Consider the following 27,993-nt stretch of genomic DNA (forward strand, 5'->3'; position numbering starts at 1 on the left):
ATCCACAACTCTGCTGAAAGACTTGTGCTGTCATTTAGCAGGAATGTACATGCAAGAAGTAACCTAGAATTCCTCCTGCAGTTAGAGTCAGATGTTCTCTGCCAAGCCCTCTGTGATGGCTGGATTCACTCACCAGAAGGAATCCTGCAGGCACTCACACCATGATCATTTCCAGTGCTTCTCCTCTGGTTACGTTTCTGTTCATGGTTGTTTCCCCTCCCCTATGGCTGGAGGTGCACCCAGTGGCATTTCCAGTGGAACTCAGACTCCCCCTGTTCCTGGGAGCAGCACACAGCCCTGGGCACCCAGAGCTGCTGCTTTGGCAGGAGTGCCCCCCCTCCCCAGCCTCTGTGTACTGAGCTGCCTCTATGGCAGTGAATGAGTGCTGGGCATGGGGGATGAGGATGATTCAGTGTCTGAATTACCCATTATCCTCTGCTGCAAGGTCTTATTCCAAGTATTTTACATTATTGCAAGGAGAACCAAAATCCAAACAAATGCAATAATTTACAGTCAAACTAAAGTTTTGTTTTCTTAACTGTTCGATTTCTACACACGACATTTCTGCATTGTGGGAGCCTATAGAGGATTTCCTTACCTATTGTTTACAAGTGTTCTTGTTATGTGAGAAGCTTTAAATTTCTCTGGATAAATTATATTTAGGAAAACACAGTTTTGTTTTTTTAAATTAACACATTCAGTTAATAATGATGTTTAATTAGCTCAGACCCGCACTGCAAATTGGCCTGTAAATTTCTTTTTTCTTCACATATGGATTAAAAGTAAGCTTTCTGGTTTTATACTAAGGGTTGTTTTTTAAGCTGAAAACAATAGTCAAAAGGAGTAAACAAATGTGGGATTGTTCCAGTACTCTGTTTCTCCATCACATGATATTCTAAAAATACAGAAGTACCTACAACTACTTTTGGTGTCAAAGAATTTCTGTAAAATTAAGTCTTTCAAATTTATCTATGAAGCTTCTCTGAAGAACTTTCTTTAATCAGCTGTATGGATTTTGAAGAGTTTGTGATTCTCCTGCAGCACTGAGCCAGATAGGCCAACACCTTATTAAGAGGAAAAGATTTTCAATGTACTTTCCACAGAAGTATCAAATATGGACAAAAATTAACATGGTGTTGATAAATCAAAGCCAAGGGGAGGAGGATCCTGTGGTGCCAACAACACAGCCTGACAAGCTTCCATCCTTCTCTAGGATTGCTACAGGCCTCTTTTCTCACCTCTGCTGCTTCTGCCCCCTCATACTCCATTTCCCTTCAGGAGGGGTGTGCTGGGCAAAGCTCCCCTGTCAGCAGAAGGACACTCTGAACTTCCCCCTCTTGGTGTGCTTCCTCTCAGCCACACTGCCCTGGCCGCATGATCTGATGCCATAAGGGACTTTCCTGTGATCACAGGAGGATGAGCTAACTGCTCCCTGGGAGAGAGGGGAGGTTGGGATTTGATCCAAAACCAACACAAGTCTGTGGACACAATCTCATTGACTGACACTGGTTTTAAGTCAGACTCTATAAATAGAGAAATTTGCATGAAATGTGACCAGCTGAAACAATTGCTCTCTCTCTAAGTTTCCACCTTACATCCAGCAGAACCATCACCCTTCAGTGGGAATGTGTATGCTAGGGGCCTAGCAGGAACACAGTTGGGCCCTCTAAGGTTTTGACAAAATTAAAAGTCCACAGAGCTTTTGTCATTTTCTAGCCCAGCCTCCTGCTAAAGGCAGGACTACTGGCAGTGCTGGCTCAGCTCAGCCATGGTTTTGGGTTTTGTTTAGCTAAGCCTACAGGACCTTTAAAGGATGAAGGCTCTGAAACCTGAGTGGCCCATAAAGAGCTGCATTACTCACCTGGTGATTTTTTTTTTCCTAGCATCTGGCTTGAAGCTCTGAAGTTAAGACACCTGCCTATGCCACTGGTGGTTATCTGCCACTATGGAGAAGAATTTGTCCTCATAGCTGGCTTTGAAGTAGCCATAGCACTCTAAGTGATACCTCCTCCTCAGCAAGGCTCTGAGCCTCTGGGGTGAGGAATGTGCTCCAGGGCCCCATCCTGGTGGCTGTGCATTGTGTCCTCTCTAGTTTGTCAACATTTTCTTTGAACTGAGGGCCCTAAAGATGATTCCAGTATTTCAGCAGCAGCTTCACCATTTCTGGGCACTGAGACACCATGACTTATCTCACTTTCCTGACTGTATTTAATGCAGCTCAGCATGCAATTTTCTCCTTTTGCAATAAGAGCACACTCCTGGCTCATGACCAGCTTGACTTTCACCCTAACCCCTACATCCTCTTTGGGAGGGCTGCTTGTCAGCCCATTGAACCTGACTTCTGTGTAACACAACATCACCCTGTGCCTGCCCACCCTCCTACCAGAAACCCAGCGTTTATTTCCTGTTTTAAGAGCAACTTGGCTTAAAAAGTTTACGGGGTTTTTAACTCGTGCTGTCAGCTTGACCCACTGCAGAGATCAGTATCAGCTGCCCAGTCTGAGCACAGCTCCACATAATTCTGTACCTGGGCTGTATCCAATATGATATTATTGTTGTACCTTCTATACACTGCTATATACCTTTCCCTCTTGGTATTCCTTGATGTGGAAGAAGCCGCTGTCCAACCTCTGTTTCTGTAATCGCTCTTATCTGCAGTCGCTAAAGAGTTACAGTTTGTGTATCCGACCAGGAAATGTGAAGTGTTTGCAAGCAGCCAATAAAGCAGAGATCAACAGCCCAGCTGACTCACCGGCAGGAAATCCCGAGCTGCTTTTGAATGCCGGCTCACACTTGGTGTCACAGCAGTTTCACTCCATCATTCCGTAGTTTTATGTTTCTATTTCCAAAGGTAAGTTGATTTTTATTTCCAGTTTTTTTCCCTGAGACATCTGTATATTAATGTATTTTCTCTCATAGTAAGGGAATGTCTTTGCTATAAATTAACTTTTAAAAATTACCTTATAATTAGAAACTTGAAATAAATGGCTTTATAGCAGTCTTCTTCATGCCTCTGCCTGCACAGCTAGGCAAGGATGGCAAAGTTATCTGAGACTTTCAGTGTCTTACTAAAATATAATGCAAACTGTTTCCTTGCATAGGTGACCTCTGGAATATTGACTTTGGGGATTGATAATGAGATTTTTAATAGATATGGGAGAAAAAGCATTCAAAACAGCAGAATTATTGAAAGAATGTCTTGGTACCTTACAATACAAAGATGTAGAAACTCAGACATAGGGAGAATGGTGCTTAGCATGTCATGAGATGGTTTGTAACAATAAAGATTGAAGTGGTTTTTGTTTCAACTTTAAAAAATGTCCTGTTTTATTAGATTTTGCAAATCCAAAATAGGAGCTGATGATTAGCTTTAATTTTTGTTTAAGTAGCCAGTTAGCAAGAGTTTAAAAAATGCTTATATTATTACTTGATTCAATTTTAAATAAAAACAAATACTTTCAGGAATGGTTTAGGTGGTAAAACCATTATTTGGTCTTCCTTGCACTATGGTTGGAGTTGAGTAAATTATTTTGGCTATTTAAATTGTCATTTATTGCTGTATAGAATAAAAATCAGACATAATTTTGCTTCTGCCAGCATTTTTATAACCTCCTTTACATTCAGAATTGGTAGATTTGTGTGGTCTGTTTGCAACTTTAAGGGATAAATGCCTCATTTAGAAAATTATCTTCCTTCAGAGAAACCTTTTCAAATTTTATGAAATTGTTAACCTGTCAGCCTTATCTCTTAAGGACACTTCAGAGAAGCTCCTAAGGCAATTATTGCTTTCAAACTACAATGATCTAACAAAAAAGCAAAAAGTTCAACTGTGCTTTCCTACCAGAATCAAATATTGTAAAAGCTCAACTAGTAAATGAGCTGCTGCTTTTTGCATTTTGATTATGGTTAGAGGCAAAACTGAGCTTATATTGTGAATGTGCCTGCAGGACAAGACTGAGATAAACCAACAATAAAATGCTCATGAACTAGAATTCAAATTTATCTTCATTATTTTGTTTCTATTTTACTTGTGGAGAAAGAGTTATCTGGGCTTTGAGCCCTTCTGCATCCCAGCAGAAAGGCTCTTTTTGTAGACCACACCTCAAAGGACACAATTCTCATTTAACAATCCTTCACAGTCAATTCAGTTCCCTCACTCTTCCCTTTTCTAGCTCTGGTCTACTGGACCCCAAAGGGAATATTGCAGCTTGAGGAGTTCTGACTCACTGGCCACTGGTCTGCAGTGATCCTTACCAGTGCCAGCTGGTTTATGCCATCTGTTATCTTAGATTGCCTGGTTTCCTCCTTTACCCCTCACTTTTTGGCAACCTCCAGTCTAATGGAGCTTCACAGATGTAATTAGAAGTGTTACTCATGCAGGAACACAGTGAGGCTTTGCAGAAGGTGTCTCTAATCTGATGCCATGCCAAGGGTCTGAGAAGTGCAGCTGTCCCTGGAGAGGTCCTGCACAGACACTGCACTGCCCAAATTACTGGCAGCTACAAAGACACAACTCAGTTTAGCAGAATTCTGACAGCTCACAACAGCAGGAAATGTTCCTTTTTCTTTGCTTTTGCATTTACATATGATGTATTAAAGATGAGATGCAAGAATGATGCAGAACATGCTGACATCAGTTATTGAATAATTGCCTTTTTTATGAGAAGTGGAGAAATTATTTGCCTGATATGCAACTGTAAGATGCTAGTTTGTTGTCTACATAATTCAGTATCACATTAAAATCACATTTCATATTATAAGTACTGGTCTACTATTTTGAAGGCATCAGATAGAAATAATGATGAGCAAATAATTAGCACCTTGCAGCTTCAGATGGCAAATTATGGTCCAGACACTCCTTTGCAATTAGTGCATTTTTTCCTCTCTTTGTAAGGAAAGTCTGACACAGAGTGGTGAAAGGAAGGCTGTTGGATTTGTTATTTGGGAAGTAAGGGGTGGTGCAACTTCACTGTGCTTTGGTAATTATGACAAAAAAACCTCTTAAAACTTTTTTCTTTTCTGACACATTTTCCCCCCAAGCCAGCCATCAAGAAATGGCCAATCCACTACCTGCGGTGGCCCAGGAAGATTTGGAAAGCTTTACCTTGACCAGGACAGGCTCAGGCTTTGCACTCAAAGCCTTTCATAGTTCCTGGAACACTCCCATCTCTGTGAAGCTGCTGAGCAGCCAGGACACCACAGACAGGTATGGCTCTTATCTGCCCAACCCACCAGGCAGGTGGGCAGCACACACCTGCAGGGCTGGCACCACAACACATCCTGGCATATCCAGCATCACCTGATCCCTGAGCACATCCCCATCCCTAGAAATCCTCACCAGCCAAGAGGCAACTTGGAGGCAGTTTTACTGAGAAACAAGCTCTATGGTTTTTTACAATTTTTAATGAAGTAGAGCTTAATCCTGAAGTCAATAATTAATCTACTGGAACAAACCTGGATCAGCAATACTGGTATGATAAGGTGCTATTTTTCTAGAGGTCCCTGAAGAGACCTCAGTTGAATTTAATCTAAACCAGCCTGCACAGATGAGAGCAGGGGAAATGGGAGGAGGGAAGGATGGCCAGGGTTACACAGCAGTGAGATGCGCATGGAAACACATCATCCCCTTGCAAATGTGGATGTCACTAATAGCAAAGGATACAAATTATTTGGAACAGTAAAGGTAAATCTTTGTTTTATTCCTAGCATTTCATATACTCCAGCTTTTTCCTCCTTCACACTTCAATCCTGCTTTAAGCTGGCTCTTATGTTCATATTAAAGCATCCAGAGGTCTTTCATTCTATATTAGAAAAAAACCACTACATTATGACTGCTTCACATTCTTACAATTGTTTGGGAGATTATATGATACTGGGTTTATTGGTAAAAGAATACCAATTTTAAAAAAATTAAAAAAGAAAAAAATATGTTTGAGCTTGTGCTCAACCATAGGGTTCTCTCTCATTTCCGTATCCTACACTCTCATCTCCTGCTGAAGTTCCCTTCAGTCTAACTTGCCTCTGACTTGATTTTTTTTTTTACAGGGAGTGGAAGTTGCTACTTCAGGACATAGCAAGTGTCAGACACTATGAGTCTGAGCATCTCCTGCCTTTCCTTGGGATTTACCAGTGCCATGGACTTGTGGGGATAGTGACTGAATGGATGAACAATGGATCCCTCCAATCCCTCATCCATGAGGTAGATAAAAGATGTCATCTTAGAGGTGATAAAATTAATTACAAGATCAAAGAACAATCAGCATGTAAATTATGGACAGTAGTCACAATCTGTTCTTCAGTTTCTGCATTGTGTTTCTGTATGGTGGCTCTGTTTGTTGTCAAAAGAAAATGGGAATAGCAACAACTTCACAGTACCAAACCCTGTATTTTGTGTTATTTTGTGTTACTTAGCATCAGCTGTACCCAGAGGTTCCCTTTCCCTTACTCATAAGGATCCTGTCAGATGTGGCTGAAGGGCTGCAGCATCTTCACAGCCTGGAACCTGCTCTCTGCCACTGCAGCCTGAAACCTTCCAATGTGCTTTTGGATGTGCACTACAGAGCCAAGGTAGGAGTTTTACTTTTAGTCCATTACCATTAAATCCAGTGATTATCCTATTGTCACATATATTGATGTTAATAGTCAACATTTGATATCAAGACTTGTTTTATTGTTACTAAAACTACTTTTGCTTGCATTTCCGTAGATATCAGATTATGGCCTGAGCAACTGGAGGAAACAGCAGCTGAGGTCAGACCTGCAGAACTGCCAGCAGAGAAACTGCCAGGATTTAGTGTATCTTCCTCCTGAAATACTTGAAGGAGGCCTCCCTTCCCAGGAAGGTGACATTTACAGGTGAATGGAGGCTCTAAGGCCACATCATTTCCAGTCCATGCTGCACTCTACAATGCTGCCAAAACTCTTCTCTTCAAAGACATTACAGTAAAAATGCCAGACATACATAATGCAGTAGGATAGTATGGCATGAGGCCAATTACAGCAGTGAATTAGATTTTAAATTCCCATATTTGGTGAAGCAGATATCAAGGTTAACAACTGTTCCCAAAGTCAGTCATATAAATATTTATATAATGGACCTAAATGTTTTAAAAGTGCAAAGCTGCCAAAACTTTCAGATATATTTAGAAGCCTCATAACTGCTTCACATAGTTTATAAGTGTGAACTGTTGCTGGCTTTAGTTTCAGAAAGAATTGTTCATGCCTAGATCAGGCCCAGGTAAAGATAAGACCTTTCCCTCAATAGTGTCCTATTTAAGATGCTGAGATGTGACTCAGATGCATGAGATTTGTGTGCATCTAAACAGTAATGCAACAGAGAAAGCAAAAATTTGTGTCATACATGAAATACAAAACACATTTAAGTTACATGTATGTCCACATTACATGAATACTTTCCAGATTTTTATGTGAAAGTAAGGCAAAAGAGGAGGCTCTTTTAACTACTGCAATCACTACAGCAAGATAGATAAATAAATAGATATGTTTATCCTGGAACTGCCTCTTCCCCTTTTGATTGCTTTGCTTCTGACTTACCTGTCGACTGTTTTTTCTCATCCAGCAGCCTCCTCTTTTCTGCCTCTGATTTTTGATATTTTTGTTAAACCACTGTATTTTGTAGCATCTGAGTTGTGGGTTATATGTATAGATCTATGATCCCACTGCAATTACTCCTAGGATGTTGGAAATGTAAAAAGGTGTTAGGAGCCCCATCAAAATTTGTTGAAGAAAATAGAAACATAGTGCATCAGAACCAAGTTTTTGTACATTAACTGATGTGCTTGTTGGTACCTGCTGAAAAGTCCAGTTGATATTGAAATTACCTGAGAACAAACCAATCATGATAGAGAAGTGAGAACAGAAGCTTCCAAAATTTACAAGATCAAATGGAAATAAGGCAGTAACCTGAAATGTAATTCTAATTGAACCTATATTTAAGCAATAAAAATCCCTTAACTTGATGATTTTATAAGAACAACTCAATTGAGAACTGAAAAAAGGTCTCATTGAATTAGAAAAGACTTGGATAGACTTTGTCTTGAAAAACTCCTTTCTCTTAAAGCAATAAACTTGCTTTTGAAACTGAGAATGTAGTTATAGATTGCAAACTAATGAATGGTCTTTCACTTTTTTTTTGGTTTTTTGGGTTTTTTTCAGTTTTGGAATCCTGTGCTGGGAGAGCCTCAGCAGACAGAAACCCTTTGAAGGTATTTATTTTTCATGTCAGACTTTGTGCTGTCCACAAATTCCCTTATTGTAGTGAAATTTTGATGAAAACACTATCTTTTCAGATGTCCCTTTGCCTTCTCTTACAGTTACAGCACAAAGCTCCACATTAGAGGATGTAAATTTTACAATTCCTCACTAAATCCTGTATGTTTCCAAAGAAGCTGCTCTTTCTGAAGGGAAAAGGCAGAGCTTCTTCCCCCACTAGTATCATCAATCTGTGCTTGCTGAAGCACTGCCACTGAGTTGGGTTTGCCATGGACCATCAGTGAGAAGGAATATCACTTCATACTTGTCAGCTGGAATTTTAAAATCAGTGACAAGTTGCTAATTGAATGAGCATAATACTCATTTTTACAGTTGCTGTGAGTTTCAAATACCAATCCAGAAATATCAGTTCATGACAAATTATCTCAAGGAAGCAGGGAATCTTACTTTCTTAGATGAAAGTGTGAGCAGTTTTAGAGAATTTAGTTTGCAAAGCATCATATAATAATTGTCACTGTCTAGGATCAATCCCTGTTTCATGGAAGTGGAGATCAGTAAGGGCTTCTTTGCTATGGGCTTCATTCTTCATGGCAAAACTGATTGAAGGACTCCTGCATTTTACTGAGGACCTTCAAAAAATACTGCATGGAATAACATCCAGATACCCATACAGCTTATGGCTGCCATCTTGAGGCTGCTCAAAGTAGATTTCTTTTTTTAACAGTTATTTTGTTCTGTTCTTGTAATGCAAGTGTAAGACTTTATATAAAACTCTGCTTACAATAATAGCATGTATTCGTGAGGAATCTGTGCATGTAGTTTACAGTAAATGTTTACATAACCATTTGTGACTCAATATTGGACAGAGTTCTTCATCCTGAAAGATGAAGTCCTGTTGCAATAAGCAGCTATAGCTAATGTTAAAGGCTAGCACATCTACTTCCAAGAGCATTAATATATTTTTCCTTTGAAAAAAGCAGTCTCTGTTTTAAAATACACAATATGACTTACATTGAATGTCATTTTAAGAGGTCTTTAATATTTTTTGGCAGTGATATTTTCTTTACATTGCAGGTCAAGGAACCCTGCTTGATGTTTTGAGAGGAATCTGCAGCAGTTTGCGGCCAGGCATTTCAGAAAAGTTCATACCAAGCAATTTGCCTGAGAGGAACAGACTGCTGCACCTCATTGCTCTGTGCTGGCATCAAGAACCAGATTATAGACCACACACTGCAGGTAACATTCAGGATTTCCTTCTGTGCAAGGTCTGTAATGGAGACAGTCTTTGTAGGAACATTGCTTTAGCACTCCGAACAACTGAAGTGGAAATGGTCTTTAGATCATCTTTGATATTTCCTCTAACTGAAGCTTCCTACCAGAAATTGACTTATTTTTCTCCAAAATTTTGTTTACTATAAAGTAAAGTATGAGGTGGAAGTTGTATTAAACTAATTTCCTCTATTTCATCCATATTCTCAATATAATAGTAAAGTTAGTTGCAATATGATGATGCCTAAGTGTATACATGCTTTCATACACAATGTGGTATTTAAAATGCTTTATTACCCTTGCAGAATGTGTACACCTTCTAAATGGAGTTTTGGCTATTATAAATAAGGAGGCAATTTCTGCAGCAATCTACAGTTTGATGGATGCAAAGGTCAGTGCAGAATTTCTTGTTCTCCTACAACATTATTCATTCAATTGCAATCTTTCTGACCCAAAACCAGTGAAGGTTTTGTCTTGATTGTTTTACTGGTCATGCCAGAGAGCTGGAGAGTTCCCTTTGGCACTTCAGGTTCATTCAGAAATTGTAGAATATATATTGTGAGGTTCTCTAGAATATTAGTCAATTGCTACCTGCTATTTGAAAAATACAATTCTTTCTAGTCACCACCTGGAGTCAGACTTGCAAACCCATGTGAGTGAGAGCAAACATCAGCTCAAGTACTGCAGATTAGGACTAGAACCAAGGACAGTTTTTTTCTATTACTGGTTAGAAAGCATTTAGTTCGAAACCTGAACAGCATTGGTACCTGGAGCAATATCAGTAACAGCACTGCTCTGCACCCTTCACTGCTTCTAAACTACCAGGCTTTCAGGCCCTGCTCATCCCAGGGTCTCAGGGCTCTCTAATTCCACAGGAGGGGATGGGGAACAACCAAGGACTGAGAGATGGAGGTAACTCCACATCTGCTTACACTGCCATGGGAGCTCTGGCACAAATGGGACTGCCACAAGCAGAGCTGCATCCTAACTGGGTAACATAGGCTCTGGGGGAAAACACTGACATGTCTTTTGGCTCTTGGACAAGGACTCTGACTCTAGGTGGACTTACACAACCCATGCTGTGTTGATGGTTTCATTGCTGTGTGTTGTGTATGTTGATGCATGCAGGACTATTTCTATATGTTGCAATCATGTTCTGGGCTTATAGAACAGCCTTGGTCAATGTTTTAAAGGTGGCATAGTTAGAGTCAAAGTAATTTTTACTACTGTTGAAGTTTATTTAAGATTGTACTGCCAAATACTCCATGATTTAATGCTTCAATCTCCCTTGAGCAAGGTTTTATTTTTGTTAGATTGTGACGATTTATTTTATTAGTGAGCATCATTTATTGCTCAAACAACTCAACTGATAAGTCCAAAATTACTCTGAAAATTATACTGAAGTTTCTGGGAAATTGATTCACAACTGTTGAAGAATAAAATCTAAAAAAATAGTTTAACAGATCTGCTGTGGATGTACAAATTGGAAAAAAAGTTTCAAGTATTGACACATCCTTACTGCAGACAGTTTGGCACACTGAACACAGGATGGCCATGCTGTTTGGCTGCTTAAAGACAAACGTGTTCTAGCTAGCCCAGTCTGTCTCAATACAAGATTATGATTCAACACTGGGTTTTAAATAAATGTGAAACACTGGAAAGAATAACAGGATAGAATTTTGTCAGATTCCATGCCCGTTCACTGTGTGCTGTTCATTGAGTGTACCTAGCAGTACAATACATGTTTGCTATGAACTGTTACTCCTGACAGCTGTGAATAGCACAAACCACATCCACACTCACTGCAGTTACTGTGGCTTTCTTCTTCCAGGAGAGAGCGCTGAACGCATGCAAAGGCTCCGAGACCTTCACCCTGCAGAGAGGCACCTGCAATTCACAGGTGAGTTTGGGGCACAGGAGGCTCCAGAGTATTTCATCAGCTCCTCATTCCTCCTGACAGCCCTGACACTGTGCAATGCACTTGAGCAAAATGTTCCTGGCCAGGGTAACTCCATCCAACAAACGCCAGTGCTTTACCTTGTTCTGAGCAGCTCACTCTGACATTGCTCCTGCAGAAACAACCTCCTTCTCTTAGGGTTCGTTTTGAACCTCTCCTGTTTAGAAAAGGTTTTGGAACAAAAGTTGCCAAGAAGATAACTCTTCTCTATTTTGATCTCTTTCAGATCATCTGTCCACAAAAAGGCAACCGCTTAATCAGCAAGAAAATTCCTCTTGCAGTGCCAAGCTTATCAACTGTTCTACCTGATAGCAGTGCAAATACAGCAGGAAGAGATAATATTGAGATTGGTGTGTCAAGTATTACCCCACAGAATGCAACCAAAGGTCACTGTCTTGAATTATATTCAGCTCCAGCTGTTACAAGAAAAAGACAAATATTACTAGTATACAGAAATGTCATTTTTCATGTAAAATTGTCACTTCTTAAAGCTGTGCTCTCTACTGGTATCATCTGAAGCATGAGTTCACTGCAGGAAACCAGAGACACCACAAAGCTTTCCACTTAGATGTATAGATTAAAAAAAAAAAGTACTAATTTTTTTTTACTACTGGGCTGTAAATGCCTTTCTCTCACACATCAAATATTGCCTGTTGCTTTTGAGAGAACAAGTCCTTTCTGGGAATCACATTGCTTTGTGCCACCAGGAATAACTACATTTTTGTAATCTGCTAAGAAATGGAGATATCTTTAAAATCTTTATCTTATCTGGAGATATTTTTAAAAAGGCAATGTTGCCAGGAACATATGAATAATTCCTGATAATCACTGTTCCAATATGGATAACTTTCTTTACCTTTCCAATGTGGATTTGTCCTGTTTAAATTTGTGTCAAGAATAGACAGCCTGTATTTCTCATGCCCTCAGGTACAAAAACATCAGAAGTCAATTCACCCGTAGCAACATCTGCATTTCCAAGCACTTCAGGTGTGATCAATAGCCATCAGACTTATGGACAGAATAAAATGTTCCATAACTTCAATAACAAGTTCCTACAGAGAGAAAAGCCAGATGTGTGTAGTAATAAATGACAAAGTTTTTTTTATAATGATGTATTAACAAGAGCCAAAGTAATCTCGAGTCAGTCTTCAGTTCCTGTGTCCTGTAGTGGCTGACATATGCGTAATTTCTTGTTGTTCAATTCAAAGGTCTAATCATGCTCATCTTCACCTTTTTCTAGATCACCTAGGCTCTGAGAGAAGAAAACCAAGCTCCTTTTGCACAAATCCTTCATCTACTTCAACTGCAGGCAAAGAAAGCAGTCAGCATAACTCCCCAGCAGTGGCTCTTCAGCACAGACCACAACCAATGCACCTGGGACAAGCAGTGACAGGTAAGGCAGCATTGCCACTTTGAGCTGGCAGTACTCACCTTGGCCAGATCTCAGTGATTGAATTGTTTAAAACTCAGAGGAAACATTGGAGAAACATTTAGATATTTCTAGATTTTGTGCACATTTTCAGGTATTCAGGGTAATAACTGATTCTAACTTGATACAAATGTCTCTCTATTTGTGTACAGCTGCTCCTCTGTTCTCAGAAGTTCAGGCACTGATCACTGAGAACATTGGCTTGTTTTATTTTAGGACCACAGTGAGGCTGAGAACGGTTCTGAAAAGACCATGATAAAAATACAAAAAACACATTAATATGAAATACATTAGTTGTTTAGGTCTGGATTATTCTTTTGCAATCATAAGCTGTGTATTGCCTACCTCTGCAAAAGTAGCTATTGACTACAGAAACAGGTGACAGGGAACCCTTCATCCCCTCACATCATCTCAGGTCTTCCTGCAGAACAGAGGCAGAAAGGGTCGGGTTTTGAATTGCGAAGATTCTTTGCCTGTGGGTGAGGCTTTGTGAGGTTTTTATGCTAACTTTTTGCAAACTGGCCTATAACAATTCTCAACCTAGCTGGCTGTCCTTCTCCATGGCAATTTACTTGAGTGATGACATAATTTCTGGATAAATCAACAGACTAGACCATGCAGGGAAAGTTCATCACAGAACTCTCCTGCCAACACTCAGAAATCAGAATGACAGAAGCATGCTCTCCAAGGCAACACAACTTTTGGTTCTTAATTTTTTCTCGGTGTATGCTATTTACTGTACACTAAAAACCCTAATGTCAGCACTAGGTATTCTAATCACCCCATGAAAAGAGGCAGGACCCAAAGCTCTCAACCATTTTATCAAGAGTATTGCTTTTGGTATTAGTTTGGCTTTTACCTAGTTTGGCTTTTTCCTAGTTTCACATTATGTGTTTCAAACTCTCCTGCTACCCTGAAGTACCTGTTACCTGTCCTTCCACCTTTATAGGAGAAAGTTTTCTCATCTGTGTCCTGCCAAGGTGCTTTGCATAAAGTTAAACACAGATGAATAGGGCACGACCTGAAAGTCTTCTCCCCTCACACAATCTGAGCACCCAGAGGTTTAGAAACACTTATTTCCTGTAATCTGGTCTTTGTGGGTTTCAAACATGAGATGAAAATACTTTTGGACTAGTTGCAAACATAGACTGCAAGCAAACTAACTCCTCCTCCTTCCTTCTTCTACTTCCTCCTCTTCCTCCTCGGCTGAGTTTGTATTTCTGGTGTCGATGCTATCACTCGCTGACAATTTCGGTATGAAAAAACCACTTGGTTTATCTCATTTTGTTTTCCTTTTCGCTCAAGGTCCTTGCAGCAAAGGCAGCTGCTGTCAAATCCTTGCCTGCCGGAGGCAGAGCATCCTGAGCTGCATGACAGAAGGGCTGCTGAACCACGCGCTGGACGCACTGCGCTCGCAGCAGGCCCTGTCCCGCGTGGACTACGAGAGCATCAGTGCCCAGCCCACGGTGACCGCGCGCGCCCGCGCCCTGCTGGACACCTGCCTCTGCCTCGGGGAGAGGGCAGCACAGGCTGCACTCTCTGCACTGGCAGTGAACAGATCCAGTCCTCTGGGACAAGTCATTCACGCCCAGGCTGTCCTGCCAAGGTAAACAGGCTGTTGTTGTGACTGGTTTTTTGTCGTGGTCTGCTGTAGGCATCTGAGCTCTAGTAATTTGTGATGGCAAAGATTCACGTTGGTGTCTCACAACCCATGGACCAAAGGCAATTCTTCCTACAGCTCATTATTTGAGTACTGTAGAGGAAAAAGCTAACTGGATTAAAAGGTCAAGTCAACTGCTGCCAACAGAAATTGCCAAGAATGGTACAACAAATGCTGATTTGGACCTCATGGGAAAAGTGCAATATGTGCCAGAGCAAACAGAGTTCAAGTGAGATGGCACCTTATTTCCTTGATTTTTTTTTCCTTAGAAGGGAGGAAAATGAAACATGATTTTTTGGAGGTCACAGTATGGAAGAATGATTATTTATAAATACTTCCAAATAAAAATAATGAATAACAGAATACTGGATGAGGAGAAAAAAATAGACTGCCTTTCACTGCACTCATATCTGAGCCAGCTGTTACAGTGAAAGGCTTCAGAGAATCAAGAAATATTTCTTCAGTAGAGCCTTAAGTAAGACTTGGAAGTTTTATATTATGCATATAAATTACTTAATTTTCCTCACAAATGGTCATATGAAAATGTAGCAGTATTTACATATGTACTTCAGAGATGTGGGACTTGGAGTACTCATTAAATGGAGAAATGTTAACACTTTACATCCCTGTATCTCTCTAATCATGTCTGCAGCACAAATGTAAAATTAAACCAGGAAGAAGAGGTGCCTGGTTTAATCAAAAGCTGATCATTTTGAATGGTGGTTCTGCTGAACTGTTGTCATGGTTGTGCTCTAATGGGGACAGGCTGGGAACACTGAGAGGTTTTGTAGCTCTGGCCCCCGTGGTCACAGATGCTTTGGAGTGTCCTGCTGCTGCCTGAACTCATCCTCAGGTCATGGACCCTTTGACTTGAGTTCACATGGAGTTCCAGTCTGTCCAGAAACATTGCTGTTATCAGAATGTTCCCAGGCACAGCGGAGGAAGATGATAAGTGGTACAGCAGGCAGTGAAAACAACAGCCCAGCTACTAACAAGCACCAGACTCATGTACAGAAGGCAAACAAGTCCCGTGGCAAGCACAGGAGTCCGTCCAGAGATCAACAGCAACAGCAGCTACAAATGTGATCCAGCACATTCCAGTAAAATCAGTTGTTACCTTGAACCCCTCAAGCTTGCGCTGGATGTTGAAAAGAACATTTGTCCCAACAGACAACTATGCCACACAACAGTAAAGTGAGAAAACGTGTTCGTTGAGAGCCAGACAATTTATCAGGTAAAGCAAAAGCTGCATACAAGCAAAGGAAAATGTGGAATTAATTCACCATTTGCCAAGGGCAGGTGTCCAGCCATCTCCAGGAAACCATGTAATGGTTACTTCAGAAGACAAATGCCTTCACTCCAAACATCCTCCCCATCCTCCTCCCCTAGCTGAGCTTGATGCCACATGGTCTGGAGCATCCCTCTGGCCAGCTGTGGTCAGTTGTCCCAGCTCATCCTCCCCCAGCCTCCTCCCTGGTGGGGTGAGGGGCAGGAAGGCCTTGGCTCTGTGTGAGCTCTGCCCAGCAATAACAAAATTTCCCTGAATTGTCAACACTGTTTTCAGTACAAATTCAAAATACAGCCCCATACTGGCTCCTATGGAGAAAATTAACTCCATCCCAGCAAAAACCAGCATTGGAAAGAGAAATAATAAGATTACTTTCTTTATAATGAAAATAATGATGTATTTTTAAAGGCCCAGTGAGGTTTCTTCAAGCTTCATGGCACCAGATTAACATGAGAACTTGTTATACCATCTACAGGTACTTAAAATACAAAACCACATTATTTGTTTCCCTATGTTGCTTTTGTTCTCTCTGCAGTTTCAAATTTCTCATTGAATTCAGTCATTTGGCTGATTGCAAATCCAGTAATGATGTGTTGACTGGGCACAGTTAAGAAATAAGAAATGTTTGACATCAAAGTTTCCAGCTATGATGCTGCTGCAACCATAAACTTTTTTTTTTAATACATAACTTCATTGAACTTTGAGATTGCCTTGAATTAAAATATTGTTACAGTTAAAAGCAATGTCTATCAGAATATTTTGACAATAGTTTTGCTTATTAAAGGAGCTAAATATCTTTCACAGTTGAATTTTTTTCATTAAAATCTACACTTTAAATGGGAAATTTCAACAGTCTGCTAAAAAAGGATGTCTTGCTTGTGAGGAAAGGAACTGCTGTCATGGTGTTTTGCCTCTTTAGAAGGCATATAAGATACTCCATAAAACAGATAAACATTCACCTGCAGGAAATAGTTACGGACCTTTAAAAGAGAAACTAGCAATAGTGTTGAAACTTAATAGCAGCTTTCAAAATCATTCCATTTAGTTGTTCTGCTGGACACTTTACACTCCTGTGAAAGATATGCTGGCTGGCAGGCTATGCTGAATTTTTGTCATTGTGGTTTGGACACAGAAATGGTTTTGGCTCTTTTCTAGAAGCAGCTGCCTACTTGAGAATAAAATCTGATGCCAAACCTAAGCCCAGTCTTAACTGTTGATAGAAGAACTGGCATCAAAACAGTGGGAGCACAAGCTGTTTGCTTTTCCAGTGTGGTATTTTTCAAGGGATGGTACACATTTGTTGAAATGAACCTGTTGTTGATACAAAAAGTTTTGCTACCAAACTAAATGCAGTGACCTGAAACTAGCAGCATTTTTTCTCACCAAAAAAAAACATACTCTCATAAGGCCTGTAGTGTGAGCTGTTACAAATGTCTCATGTTGATCACTGGTATGAAATATCAAACTGCTGAAAGCTTGTGGTATTTTGCTCCTGCCCAAGCTTGTTCATTAGCTGAGATCTCTGTGGTCCTCACGTCTTGTTTTCTCCTTACCTTGATATTATGAAACAATGTAGAATAAATGACACTGAGCAGGAGTAAAGATAGAAGAATCAAACTGTTCTTTGTGAAGAACAACTGGAGTTGCAGGAAGGAAATCTGAAACCTGGGTATCTCTAGAAAACAGCAAGGAGAATAATAAAACCAAGTCACTTCAGGACTGGTCATATAAACTGATGGTAAGATTCTGTTGCAGTTACTCAGAAAAGAATTAATAGTCATTAAAAATGACAAGCTGTACAAATTTTATGAAGCTATTTAAATTTATTAAAGGCAGATGTTTATTTTTCTGATGTATTGAAATGTAATTTTATTCTTGATTGCAACTGCTTGCAATCTTTTGGTAGCTATCTTTTGCTGATTTGCAAAAAGATGAGTGTCCCTTGCCCTTTGTCCTAACTATACCATATTTTTATCTGAGATGAGATAGTTTCTGCAGTGTAAGAATGTCTGCAGCAGAATTTGTTTGAAGTTGATTTGTGGAAAATTAATCAGAGTTGCTGGAATGAAATGTTTAACTGATTAGTCCTTCCAGTAGAGAGCAAGGCAAACAAAGCTATAAATACTACTCAAATGTTCTTACCAGTGCCTGTTAAAAACAGCTCCAGAGAACATCAGAGGAAGATAACAAGTGCATATTCATAAAATACTAATCTACCAAATTAAAAAAAATGCATTAATGGACTGCTAACATATACAGAAGAATTTTACACCACATAAGTAGTCTAAAATGCATAAAACCTAAAGCACTAAGGAAAACATGCTAAAGCTCAAGGGTTCTTATTTTATTGTTTTAAGTCTGAGTCCTACATAACCTTATAAAATTCTCCTGCTTGCCCAGGCTTAGTCACTTGAGCATCACATGTGAAGATTTTTAAGGAAGATTAAGTGCATAAATAAATACGTATGGGCCTGGTATGTTAGGGAAGGACCTAAAGATCATCAAGACAGGTATAGGAAATTTAGATTTCTTTATTGCTATTTATTGATTTCAGAGCTATACAGCTATTAACTATGCTCTCCTCCAGTAATACATATTGTCTCCAGGATTGCTGGGGTCTTTTATGCCTCAGGAAATCTTGCCTTGGACTGTATTCCCTTTCATTCTTTTCCTGCACACAGCCTTGCCTGGCCCTCCCCCGCTTTGCAAAATACTTTCCTGGTGCTCAAAAGGCCCCAGCACAGTTTGATTTTGTTCCTTTTCTAGAGAAGCAATTCCTTCATTGCCTGCCTGGAACTGCATTCCCTTAACTGAGCACATGGTTGACTTGACAGATGGTATGTCAGCTGAGTTAAACAAAACTCCTGGATTTTGAAGGTAAATCCACCATAAATTAAACTACCTGACAAGGTCTGAAACGAACATATTTGATGATTTAATTAGGCAACATTAAATTCAGCACAGCTGCAAGAACATATTAATTGCAAGCATTTTGCTTAACCCCAGCAAAAAGGTAGATCAGAAGCTTAGAGAGTATTTCCAGCTCTTGTGCTGATACAATTTGTGATCAGTATTTTATTTCCTGCCTTTATTTCTCTTTGCCAAGAATACATGCCAAGTAATGTTATTGAAATCTGTAGCCTCAAACTGCCATTTTCCCTGGGCTTTAAGAATGACCTTTCTTCTCTCAGAGAAGACATGCATCAGTTAAAGAACTTCTCATCTTTCAACCAGGATGAATTAAGTGGCAGTAATTTAGAATAAGAACTTAGCCCTTAAAATGTGGTAACATGCTAAAGTATCTCAACACCTATTGTTAGGGACAAGCTGATAAAATTGTGTGTGTTTGGTCTAGCAAACAGGAGGTGAAGGGCACACAAAAGAGTCTGGAGCAGAGGCACTGAATATGCAGTGAGGAAAACCAGGGAATGGTTTGTTCTTGTGCTTTGTCAGTCTGGACTGGCTTTCAAGCAGGGGCTTAAAAAGGATTTAAAGGCCTTCATGAAGACAGGCTCCTTCCCCATACCCAGAGAAATTAGCAATATTCATGGAACTTTCTCTTACCTGATCAAGAGTTCTTTAGTTGACAAAATTCATGCAAACAACAGAGATTTACGAAACCTTTTCCCTCAGCCTGTTCAGTTTATTTATGCAAGCTATAAACATCTGAAGTGATTTAAGGGAAAAATTAACTTGTTTTTGCTTGGAGGTAAATAACATGGATATTTATAACTGCCTGTAACTCAATCACTATTCACTCCACTAACACCCACCTGTGAATGCATGGGTCTGTTATCAGGTCAGCTGTTGGGACAATGGAATAAAGATAACTTGAATTGAAGAGCCCTGGAGATTATTTCCACCCTTTACAGTGTTGTTATGAATTCTTAAAAGAAAAGAAGGGTCTTCTACGTTTTTTGCTTTGCAACAGATCATGGTTGGTCGTCTTCTCTCAAACACAATGAAAATGTTTCCATTTTTATTAAAATGCAATCTTTATCCAGCAAGATTTCTGTCCAGTCCATTAAATGTTTGCTGAGAGAGCTACTTCACATTCATGTATTTTCTTCCCTCTTTTCACATGAAACCACAGGAACATTAAAAAAGAACCCTTTATGACACACAATATCAAAATGCAAAGTAACAGAAAAAAATAGAAAATAGGTTGTTACTTGTGCTGAACGGGTATGAGCTCATAGAGAAATTCAGTTGTTTTTCTGATAGACTGCATGTCTTGGACAGGTTTTATTAAACACTGTGTGAGACTAAAAGATTTACAGCCAAAGAAATATTTCAGCTCAGGGAGGCTTTCTGCAAAACAAGGCATTGCTCTGCTCTCCTCCCTTCTGCTCTGACTCCTGCAGAGCTGGTTCAAATGCAGTCTGGCAACTCTGGCTAAAACCTTTTCTCTCCACTGCAATCGATCATATACTGGTATTCAAACCTGCAGATTTATTTGTTTACAGAAAACTCTCCCTTTCATAGAGAATTCATGACATGAACAAGAGAGGAGAGATTTGGATGCTGGTTTATATTATGTCTTTCAAAACTCAAGTTACATTTAATTTTCTGTAAGATATATAATAGCATTTTAACTCCTCAGCAGTTGCATTTAGATGTGTTTAGTAAGAATGTTTTCCTGTATTCCATTTACTAGCACATCAATATAGCAATTTAATGAATTCTTAAAATCAGAGAAGCATTTAGATTGAAAAGACCTTTAAGATCACTGAGTAACACTGCCAAGTCCACTGCATTCTTAGGTGGTCTGAGACTATTTATTTTGGTTTAAATCTTATGGTAACTGTCAGCTTCTTCACCCAAATTAGACCCCATCAGTGAAAGCTGTCATTTCTTGTTCAATGTTCTTTATGTCCATCTTCAGTAGCAAGAGAAGGAGGACCCAGCCTGTGGCCATGCCTCTCCTGCTTGTAACAGTGCCAAGAATCGTCCCAGTCACTGTTTACAGACACAGCTGCAGAGGGAAAGGTGCACTCAGCATTTGAGACTTCAAGATATGCTTGGGCATGTAGACAGGATTATTCTTGTTTGTTTTTGCAGCAGGCTATTTAATCACAGGTGTTTTTCTTGGACAAAGGAAGACTTTTTAAGGAACAAAATAAAAGGCAGTTATCAGGATTTCACAGCTGTAATTTTACTGTATGCTATACATTGGATTTAACTCCAACATGCAGTTTAGCTGCCTCCTAATTGTTTCAGTACAACCACCTAATCTGAACCTTTGGGTTTTGTTTAATGACACAGCCTCATAGTTATCTACAATGTATGTCATTCTATCATAGAATAATACAAAATAACAATTTCCCCAATGATACAACACTTCAGTAATAAAATTTGTCCTTTGTAGTAAGGACAAATACAGAGCTGTTTATGGAGTGTGACACTGAACACCCTACATGGCCAAGTGACCAATGTGTGGGGTGAGGACACTTGCAGGACTCCAGCCATAAGGTTTGTCACAGGAGATGACACTGGTGACACATCTTAACAAATAACTTGGCCATCTCCTATAGTTTCCACTTAAGTTGAGGTGTTCCACATTTTCCCATAGTAGTGACACTGAGGTAAAAATAACTCCCTGACCTCCAGAGTGTAATGTGACACATGAGGTTTAGTTTCCTTTATCCTCCTGCCTAAGCTCTAACAGTAAAGCCCAAGTGTTTGCTCTCACTTCACTTAGTCTTCCAGACTCATGTAAAAGTAAAGACTAAAATTTCACCAATGTCACCAATAAGTGATCATGTGTCATTAAATCAACGTTACTGGTATTCAGAATGTTCATAGCCTGTGGGATTTTAGCTGAGAAAAAAAAAGTACTAAAAAGTCTAGCAGTAAACTTCAACAAAAGCCCTTTCTTCTGGAACTAAAGTATACCTGTAAGTGTCTGAAGCACAGCTTTCAGTGTTTTCAAAAGTTTGATTTATGGCACTTCACAGTATGTGACTGGGAATCTGAAAAGGCTTTTCATAGTTCTGGGGATCTTGCATAACTTGAGAAACTCTTGGTAGCTCTTAATTAGTCCACTATGATTTGCTCTGTGGGACACTGTACACACCAAGTAATCAAGAGCCAAGTGGGGAACAAAGGAGCAAAGTGCAAAACACTCACAAATAGCCTGCTGAGAAATGATTTCTGAAAAGTTAGCAAAGTCAACCATAATTTTAGTTTTAGGGCTGGATGCCTTCTAATAATAGCAAAGAATGGATTTGAAATTGGAAAAACTATGCTGGCAGACAAAAGACTAATAAACCCATTAATAGAGCTGTCCTATTTACTGCAAAGGCAAATGGACTGGCAATAAATCCCTACTCTTAAAGGTTCTTTTAGCACTAAGATATTATACCTCTCAGTTCTTAAGGTGTACTTTTAAATAGTGAGACATTCTGAAAATCTTGCTCATGGGACATGGAGTTCTTTGGGCAAGAACTTGAGTGAAAACTTCAAAGGTATTCTGATTTTATTTTGTGAAACAACATGGTCTTCTTTCTTTTACAAAGCTTGCTAATTAGAACTTATTTGTCACTCTTACCACATGTACAAACTAGACTGTTTCCCTTAGAGGCAAAATGTATGAGATCAACATGCATTGGCATATTTGGTTAGCACACACTGTGCAGAAGAGAAAGGTCTTTGAGATTATTTTTTGGAAAACTTTACTTTTGGATCAAATACAACTACAGAATCCCCCAGAAGTCTGAAATTTTAGGGAATAAAGGTTGCCCTTACTTCTGTTCGTCCAACAACTGTTCCTACATGGTAAAGTATTGTGTTATTATAAGGTCTCTAAATAAAATAGCAGAGAACTTTTATTAAAGGTCCAAATTTATTTGTATTGTACAAACATTTCAGGGTAATTCAGTAATTAAGAGAAAAGTAACAGGAGTGCACTACAAGCAAAGGTGGAAGAGTGGATCAGCACTGACGGGGTTGTACTGTAATATTCTGCATTCAAAATGGCTCTGCTAAGGAACATCTGGTTGTATTTAAATGGCAAAGTTTGGACTCAGCATGATAATACAAACAAAATGATGACATTGGCTTCAGCCTTTAGTAACCAGCTGCTTGCAAGCAGAGTGTCAATGCAACTACTGCTGAGTAGGATCAGAATCTCAGAATACTCCTGCTTTTAATCAGAGAGAGAGACAGGTACCACAAGTATATCAACAAAGGACTGACAATAATACAGGGTAACCTATAACAGAGAGGAACTTGGCTGTTTTGAAGAAAGTCTGAGCAGTTGCATTCGAAGGCCAGTTACTTAACCCAACCCAACAGATGTCTTTAAACTGTCTCATCCAGAAGAAATTTATTTAAATGCTGTTGAACTCGGTTACAAACATTATAACTAAGGACTTCATATTCTTCAATCATAGTACCCACATGCTAATTTGGGACCTGAAACAAGAAAAAAATACTTATCCTTAAGATGATATTTTTTACAGCTACAAACCCTCATTAGTTTGTTTTTATACATAATTACTTTTAACAGCCTTCAAATTAGACATGGACAAAGAGCATTATCTTAAAAAATCCCTGCAGTGTTATAAGACTTGTGAAACAATGATTCTGACTCCCATGTCATTTTCCAGGAAAACAAAGACTGTGATTCATTCATTCTCATTAGTAAATAGCCAGATGCTCATGAAGTAATTCAACATAGATAAGACAATTTGTATAATCAAAGGGTAGGGTCTCAAAGCTGAATGATTTCATTGTCTAAAACATTAAACACAAACCATCTGTTTTAAAACAAGTATTATATACAAGGAACTATTTTTCCAAATAAACTCCCAAAATTGACTGGTAAAAATTTTATGTACTGCTCATTCCCCTTTTAATAGAGAAGATTAAGAGAAATGTAAAATTAAAATACAATGTTTGTGGCATTAATCAAATTAGTGATAAAAAACTCCCAGGGACCTTTGAAGTTTACCTGAAGATGGGCATATCTATGCTGGTGGTTTTTTGCCCTCCTAACAAAGTTAACATTTGAAAACTTGTCCATGTTTTAGAAGACATCTATTCCCACTTCTGCATTGCAGCATGGACAGCACTGAACAAAACCAGCTTGCAATAATGTGCAACAAAGATATGTGTAAGCAAATAATAAACTTTGGTGAGAGTAGATAAGGCAGTGAAAAGAAAAAGGCACCTGAAAGGCAACAGAACCAGATAGGACAAATAAAATTAAGAGATGGGATGTCAAAGCTCATTTTACAATCTGTTTTTAAAAACTTTAGTATATAGAAGCTAAGTTTTCCATAAAAGAAGGACTAATGTTGATCTTCAGAGTATTAAATGACTGCAGTTGGAAAAGACAGAGACACCCCACAGTTTCTGTCCCTTAAAGGGATATTTTCTACTACCTCCTCCTCTGCTCCTAGCTTATTCCATGTTTGTATTTCTGTGATTTTGATAGTAAAAAACCAGCCTTCATAAAGGTATTGTTTTCTGCCAGCTTAGTGAGCAGAACTGCCTTACAGAGGGGGCTGGGCAAGTGCGAGCACCAGTCAAATGCTAAAGGCTGGAGTAGGAGGAGACATGGAGCTAGGAGCAGGGGAAGGTAAATATAGAAAGCTAAATTTAGACCTTCTCCTTTAATTGCATAGCACTTTGGTGCTTATAGTCCCTCTCATCTGTAAGTCACACCTACCCTGCTTAAACCACTTCCTGCAGAAATTTGTATGATAGAAAGATGAAGGTAAAAACAAAGGGCAAAGGATCAGTGAATTTGTTTTTGTAAACAAAGTCACTCAGCTTTAACCAAAGAAAAGAAGCAGGTGCACTAACATTTGTTTTTGAACTGATTCTGTTTCCTGAAATACATGGTTGATACTGTGTTTGTTGTTTGAAATTATTAAGGTTGAAAAACTAACGAAAAATAATGTTTGCTTGTAAGTGTTTATAAAAATTGTCATTTGCTGGGATCTGGCTAAACTTCCAGATTTACTGTCCTGAATAATTTCATGACCCCTGTGAATAACTCCTGTGTCAACAGAATGTACATCTCAAAACAAACATCGAAGTGGTGTAGGACTCACTCTATATGGTAGAATTTCTAAAGGAACCAGCACAAGCCACCAAACACATGGCTGGGAGCAATATTTCCATCATAAGCTGCAAGCTGCAATGAGTAGTGCTTACATTTACACAGCACCCCTTCAGTGCTGACCCTTAAGGAGCTCAGTGCACTCTCATTCCATTAATTAAGTGCATAAGCAACACATTCTTGGGGGACTTATGTTGTGAGGATATGCTTAAACTCACCAGAATGACCTTGTGAACAAGCACAAAGCTGATGTGTAAGGTTTCAAATTCACTCAGATTTAATAGCAATTTTTACCTTGGTTTTGCTTCATGTTCTAAACCCATTCAATGAATATTGTGTGGATTTGGTTTCCCATAATCTGATGCTATTTCAGTTTGGTTTGTTCAGGGGCATTTAATCAGTTTATTCTTCAAGCTTTTTGAGTTGAATTACATTTTCTAAGATGTATCTAGTGGCAGTATTAGTCAGACACGAAAAAGGAGATAGGGCAAAACTCAGACTTAACCAAACTCAGTCTGACTTTGTTCTCATTAGCTGCAGGAGATAAGATCTTAAATTGATTAAATAGTATCAGATAAAACCCTAGTGGAAACAAAATCTTTTTTAGCTGTTTTTTGTCAGCTAGCACTTAGAGAATACACACTCCAGTATAAACACAACTTACCAGTGGCCATTTATGGAGCATCAGGGAAGAGCCACACAATTTATGTAATCTGTAACAAGAGAAGAAATAAAAGAGTCCTGACTTACATTTCGCTTCCATAGTAAAATGGAAAAAGTAATTTATAAAATATGAGCCTTACCAAAAGGAACAAAAATATCTATCTGGATGATTATTCTGAGGTTTGCTTCTGCTCACATACAAACATTTCAGAAGCACTGTCTAGCCTAATGATGCTGTCCTAACTTGGATCTCTCATACCAACCTCTACAGTGTTTTAAGTTCTCACACTTCAGGTGGTGAACTTCTATTTTGAAACCCCCAAATGGGCACTTTTTGTAATAAATATTTTTCAAAGTTCTAAGGTAAAATGTCATTCTCTATACTTCCAGTATATGCCTAATAATTTATTTCCTATGCCTTGTCAGTTGTCATGTATTTCTTGTTTCTAAAAGCAATTTTATAATTAGTTCACATTTTATGAGTCCATTTTTTTTGAGGAGTCAATGCTGTCTACAGTAGATTCAATCATGGGAGAGCTTCAAATGCAGCCTACCAACAACTGAAATCAGCTGCATCTTTTACATTCACACTCAATCCACCTTTTGATTAACGTGTGGGACTGTTGCAAACACCCATCTACCTGAAAATCCTGCACTACAGAACACAGGGCACCAGCACATTTGTAAATCACTTAGCATTATTACCATCTAATGTCTGCTTTCTGGTACGTGTTATCTTTGTAACAACAATCAGTTTCATATTGTAAGGATTTGATTATATTCTGGGGATGTCATCTATGTTTTTATCTTCTATCAGTGCTGTAGAAGTGGCTTAAAAACAAAGAAGTCGCCTATCAGGGCTGTTAAGCTCCCAGAAGACAGCAGACTGGTTCTGTTTGTTGCTTTGCAACACTGTCAGTAGCTTCAGCAGGTAATAGATTTAGAATAGTTTGTATTTGACAAAAGCCAAACAAAGAGTTGAGACAAACATAATTAAAGAGCTGAGAAGATCAGGCTCCTGCAAATGAGAGTTTGTTTTGCTATGGTGCTTTATAGTTTAGAAGTAAAGTCTAATGGTATTATCTTCTTTGTGTGCAATTAAAAAGCCAACTTTTAACAAAAAAAAAACCAAAAAACAACAAACCAAACCAAAACCAACTTTCTTAATTCATTTTTATCCAAACACAGTGTAATGAATATCGGGAGATCTAGATGAGTGCAGCAGTTGCTTGGTAGCCTGATTGTCTCTGTGACAATGAAGGAAAACAACTCCTTGATAAAACACATAAACTTTGAGAGAAGAAGCAGAATGGAAATCAGAAACATAAGCCTTGTGGCAATAAAATTGGACTCCACTATTGCATTTACTAGCACATTTATGGGTATGACAGTGAGTGCATCGTTTGCCTTTCCCTTTTCTTTTACAGCCTTTTAATTTTTATTTGCCCCCAAGATTTTTTACCCCCTTGAAAAACTTCTTGCCTTACTTATCTGTGTCAAATGATAGATAATAATTGTGGACTAGGGAAGGGAAAAGTAATTAAATTATTTAGAGTGAAACTACACTGACTCCTGAACCCTGTTGTCCTTCCGGGCACTGAACCATCCCTTTGCCTTGCACGGAGCAGTAAAAAGGCAATAAAAGAACATTCAGAGGGGGCTGCAGTCTGGGGTTCACTGGCTTAGACAGGGTGAAACTATCAATCTGCTAGTGGAAGACAAGAAAGCTTTCATTACACCCCAGATAAATCTGCTGAATAGCCAATTCCTTACTATTATAATCAGGGACCACGTGTCACTTTTAATCACGATTCTGGGAAGTCCATTACTATTTTAACAAAGCCAAATTCTGGGTGTAGTAGCTATGCCCCTCTTGGAGGCTGGAGCACACCAACGCTACCGTTCTATTTTCATTTCCGTATCCCCTATGACTGGCACAGGACCTACGGGTAGAAGCCCAAAATATCACCAGATTTTAGGGTTTCCACCCTCTCAGGCCCCTCAGTCTCAAGCCCGAGGGTCTTTCAGGAGGTGTGACTCATGTGGGTGTAACTTTGTGCGGCGGCCGCCGGGGCTCCACGAGAGCTCCGTGTCCCCGAGGCCCTCAGGGTGTGAGGGCAGACCCCGGCCCGGCTGGCAGTGCCGTACCGTCAGCGCTAGGGGTCCTCTCCATCCTGCCCCCGCGGGGAAGGGGGAGCCTGGTCTCCCGCTCCGGCTGCGGCGGGGGTGGCGATCGTGGCTCCCCTCACCCACCGGTAGCGGAGGGGCCGACGCGAACTCCGCGGGGCCGGGGGGAGCTCCGGCCCGGCAAACACTTCCCTGCGCACCAGCGGATGCCGCAGGGTCCCGCGTAACCCCCGCGGAGCCGGTGGGCGACTTGCGGCTTCTCCCTCGGGGGGACCATGCGGGAGGTAGCGGATTTCAG

The 27,993-nt window shown here is 39.6% G+C and overlaps 1 protein-coding gene and 1 long non-coding RNA gene across 2 annotated transcripts; one reads left to right on the forward strand and one right to left on the reverse strand.

Moving 5' to 3' along the window:
• The first annotated feature begins 5,054 nt into the window (after positions 1 to 5,054).
• LOC128932832 (receptor-interacting serine/threonine-protein kinase 2-like) lies at positions 5,055 to 14,497 on the forward strand. Its single transcript, XM_054269559.1, has 11 exons — positions 5,055 to 5,206; positions 6,046 to 6,199; positions 6,412 to 6,567; positions 6,707 to 6,855; positions 8,176 to 8,225; positions 9,307 to 9,468; positions 9,807 to 9,892; positions 11,333 to 11,401; positions 11,685 to 11,844; positions 12,699 to 12,851; positions 14,193 to 14,497. Exons 1-11 carry the CDS (start codon positions 5,055 to 5,057, stop codon positions 14,495 to 14,497), a joined length of 1,596 nt encoding a protein of 531 aa, XP_054125534.1.
• An 8,248-nt stretch (positions 14,498 to 22,745) lies between these two features.
• Positions 22,746 to 27,985, reverse strand: LOC128932828 (uncharacterized). The gene is made up of 3 exons (XR_008482727.1): positions 27,717 to 27,985; positions 25,570 to 25,618; positions 22,746 to 23,251 (listed from the first exon to the last, which is right to left on the reverse strand). It is a non-coding gene; the product is annotated as an uncharacterized LOC128932828 (long non-coding RNA).
• Between the last annotated feature and the right edge of the window lie 8 nt (positions 27,986 to 27,993).

This window comes from Melozone crissalis, unplaced genomic scaffold, assembly GCF_028551555.1.
Source record: "Melozone crissalis strain CALT ecotype California unplaced genomic scaffold, PUWL_Pcris_2 ptg000007l_1, whole genome shotgun sequence".
Lineage (NCBI taxonomy): Eukaryota > Metazoa > Chordata > Aves > Passeriformes > Passerellidae > Melozone > Melozone crissalis.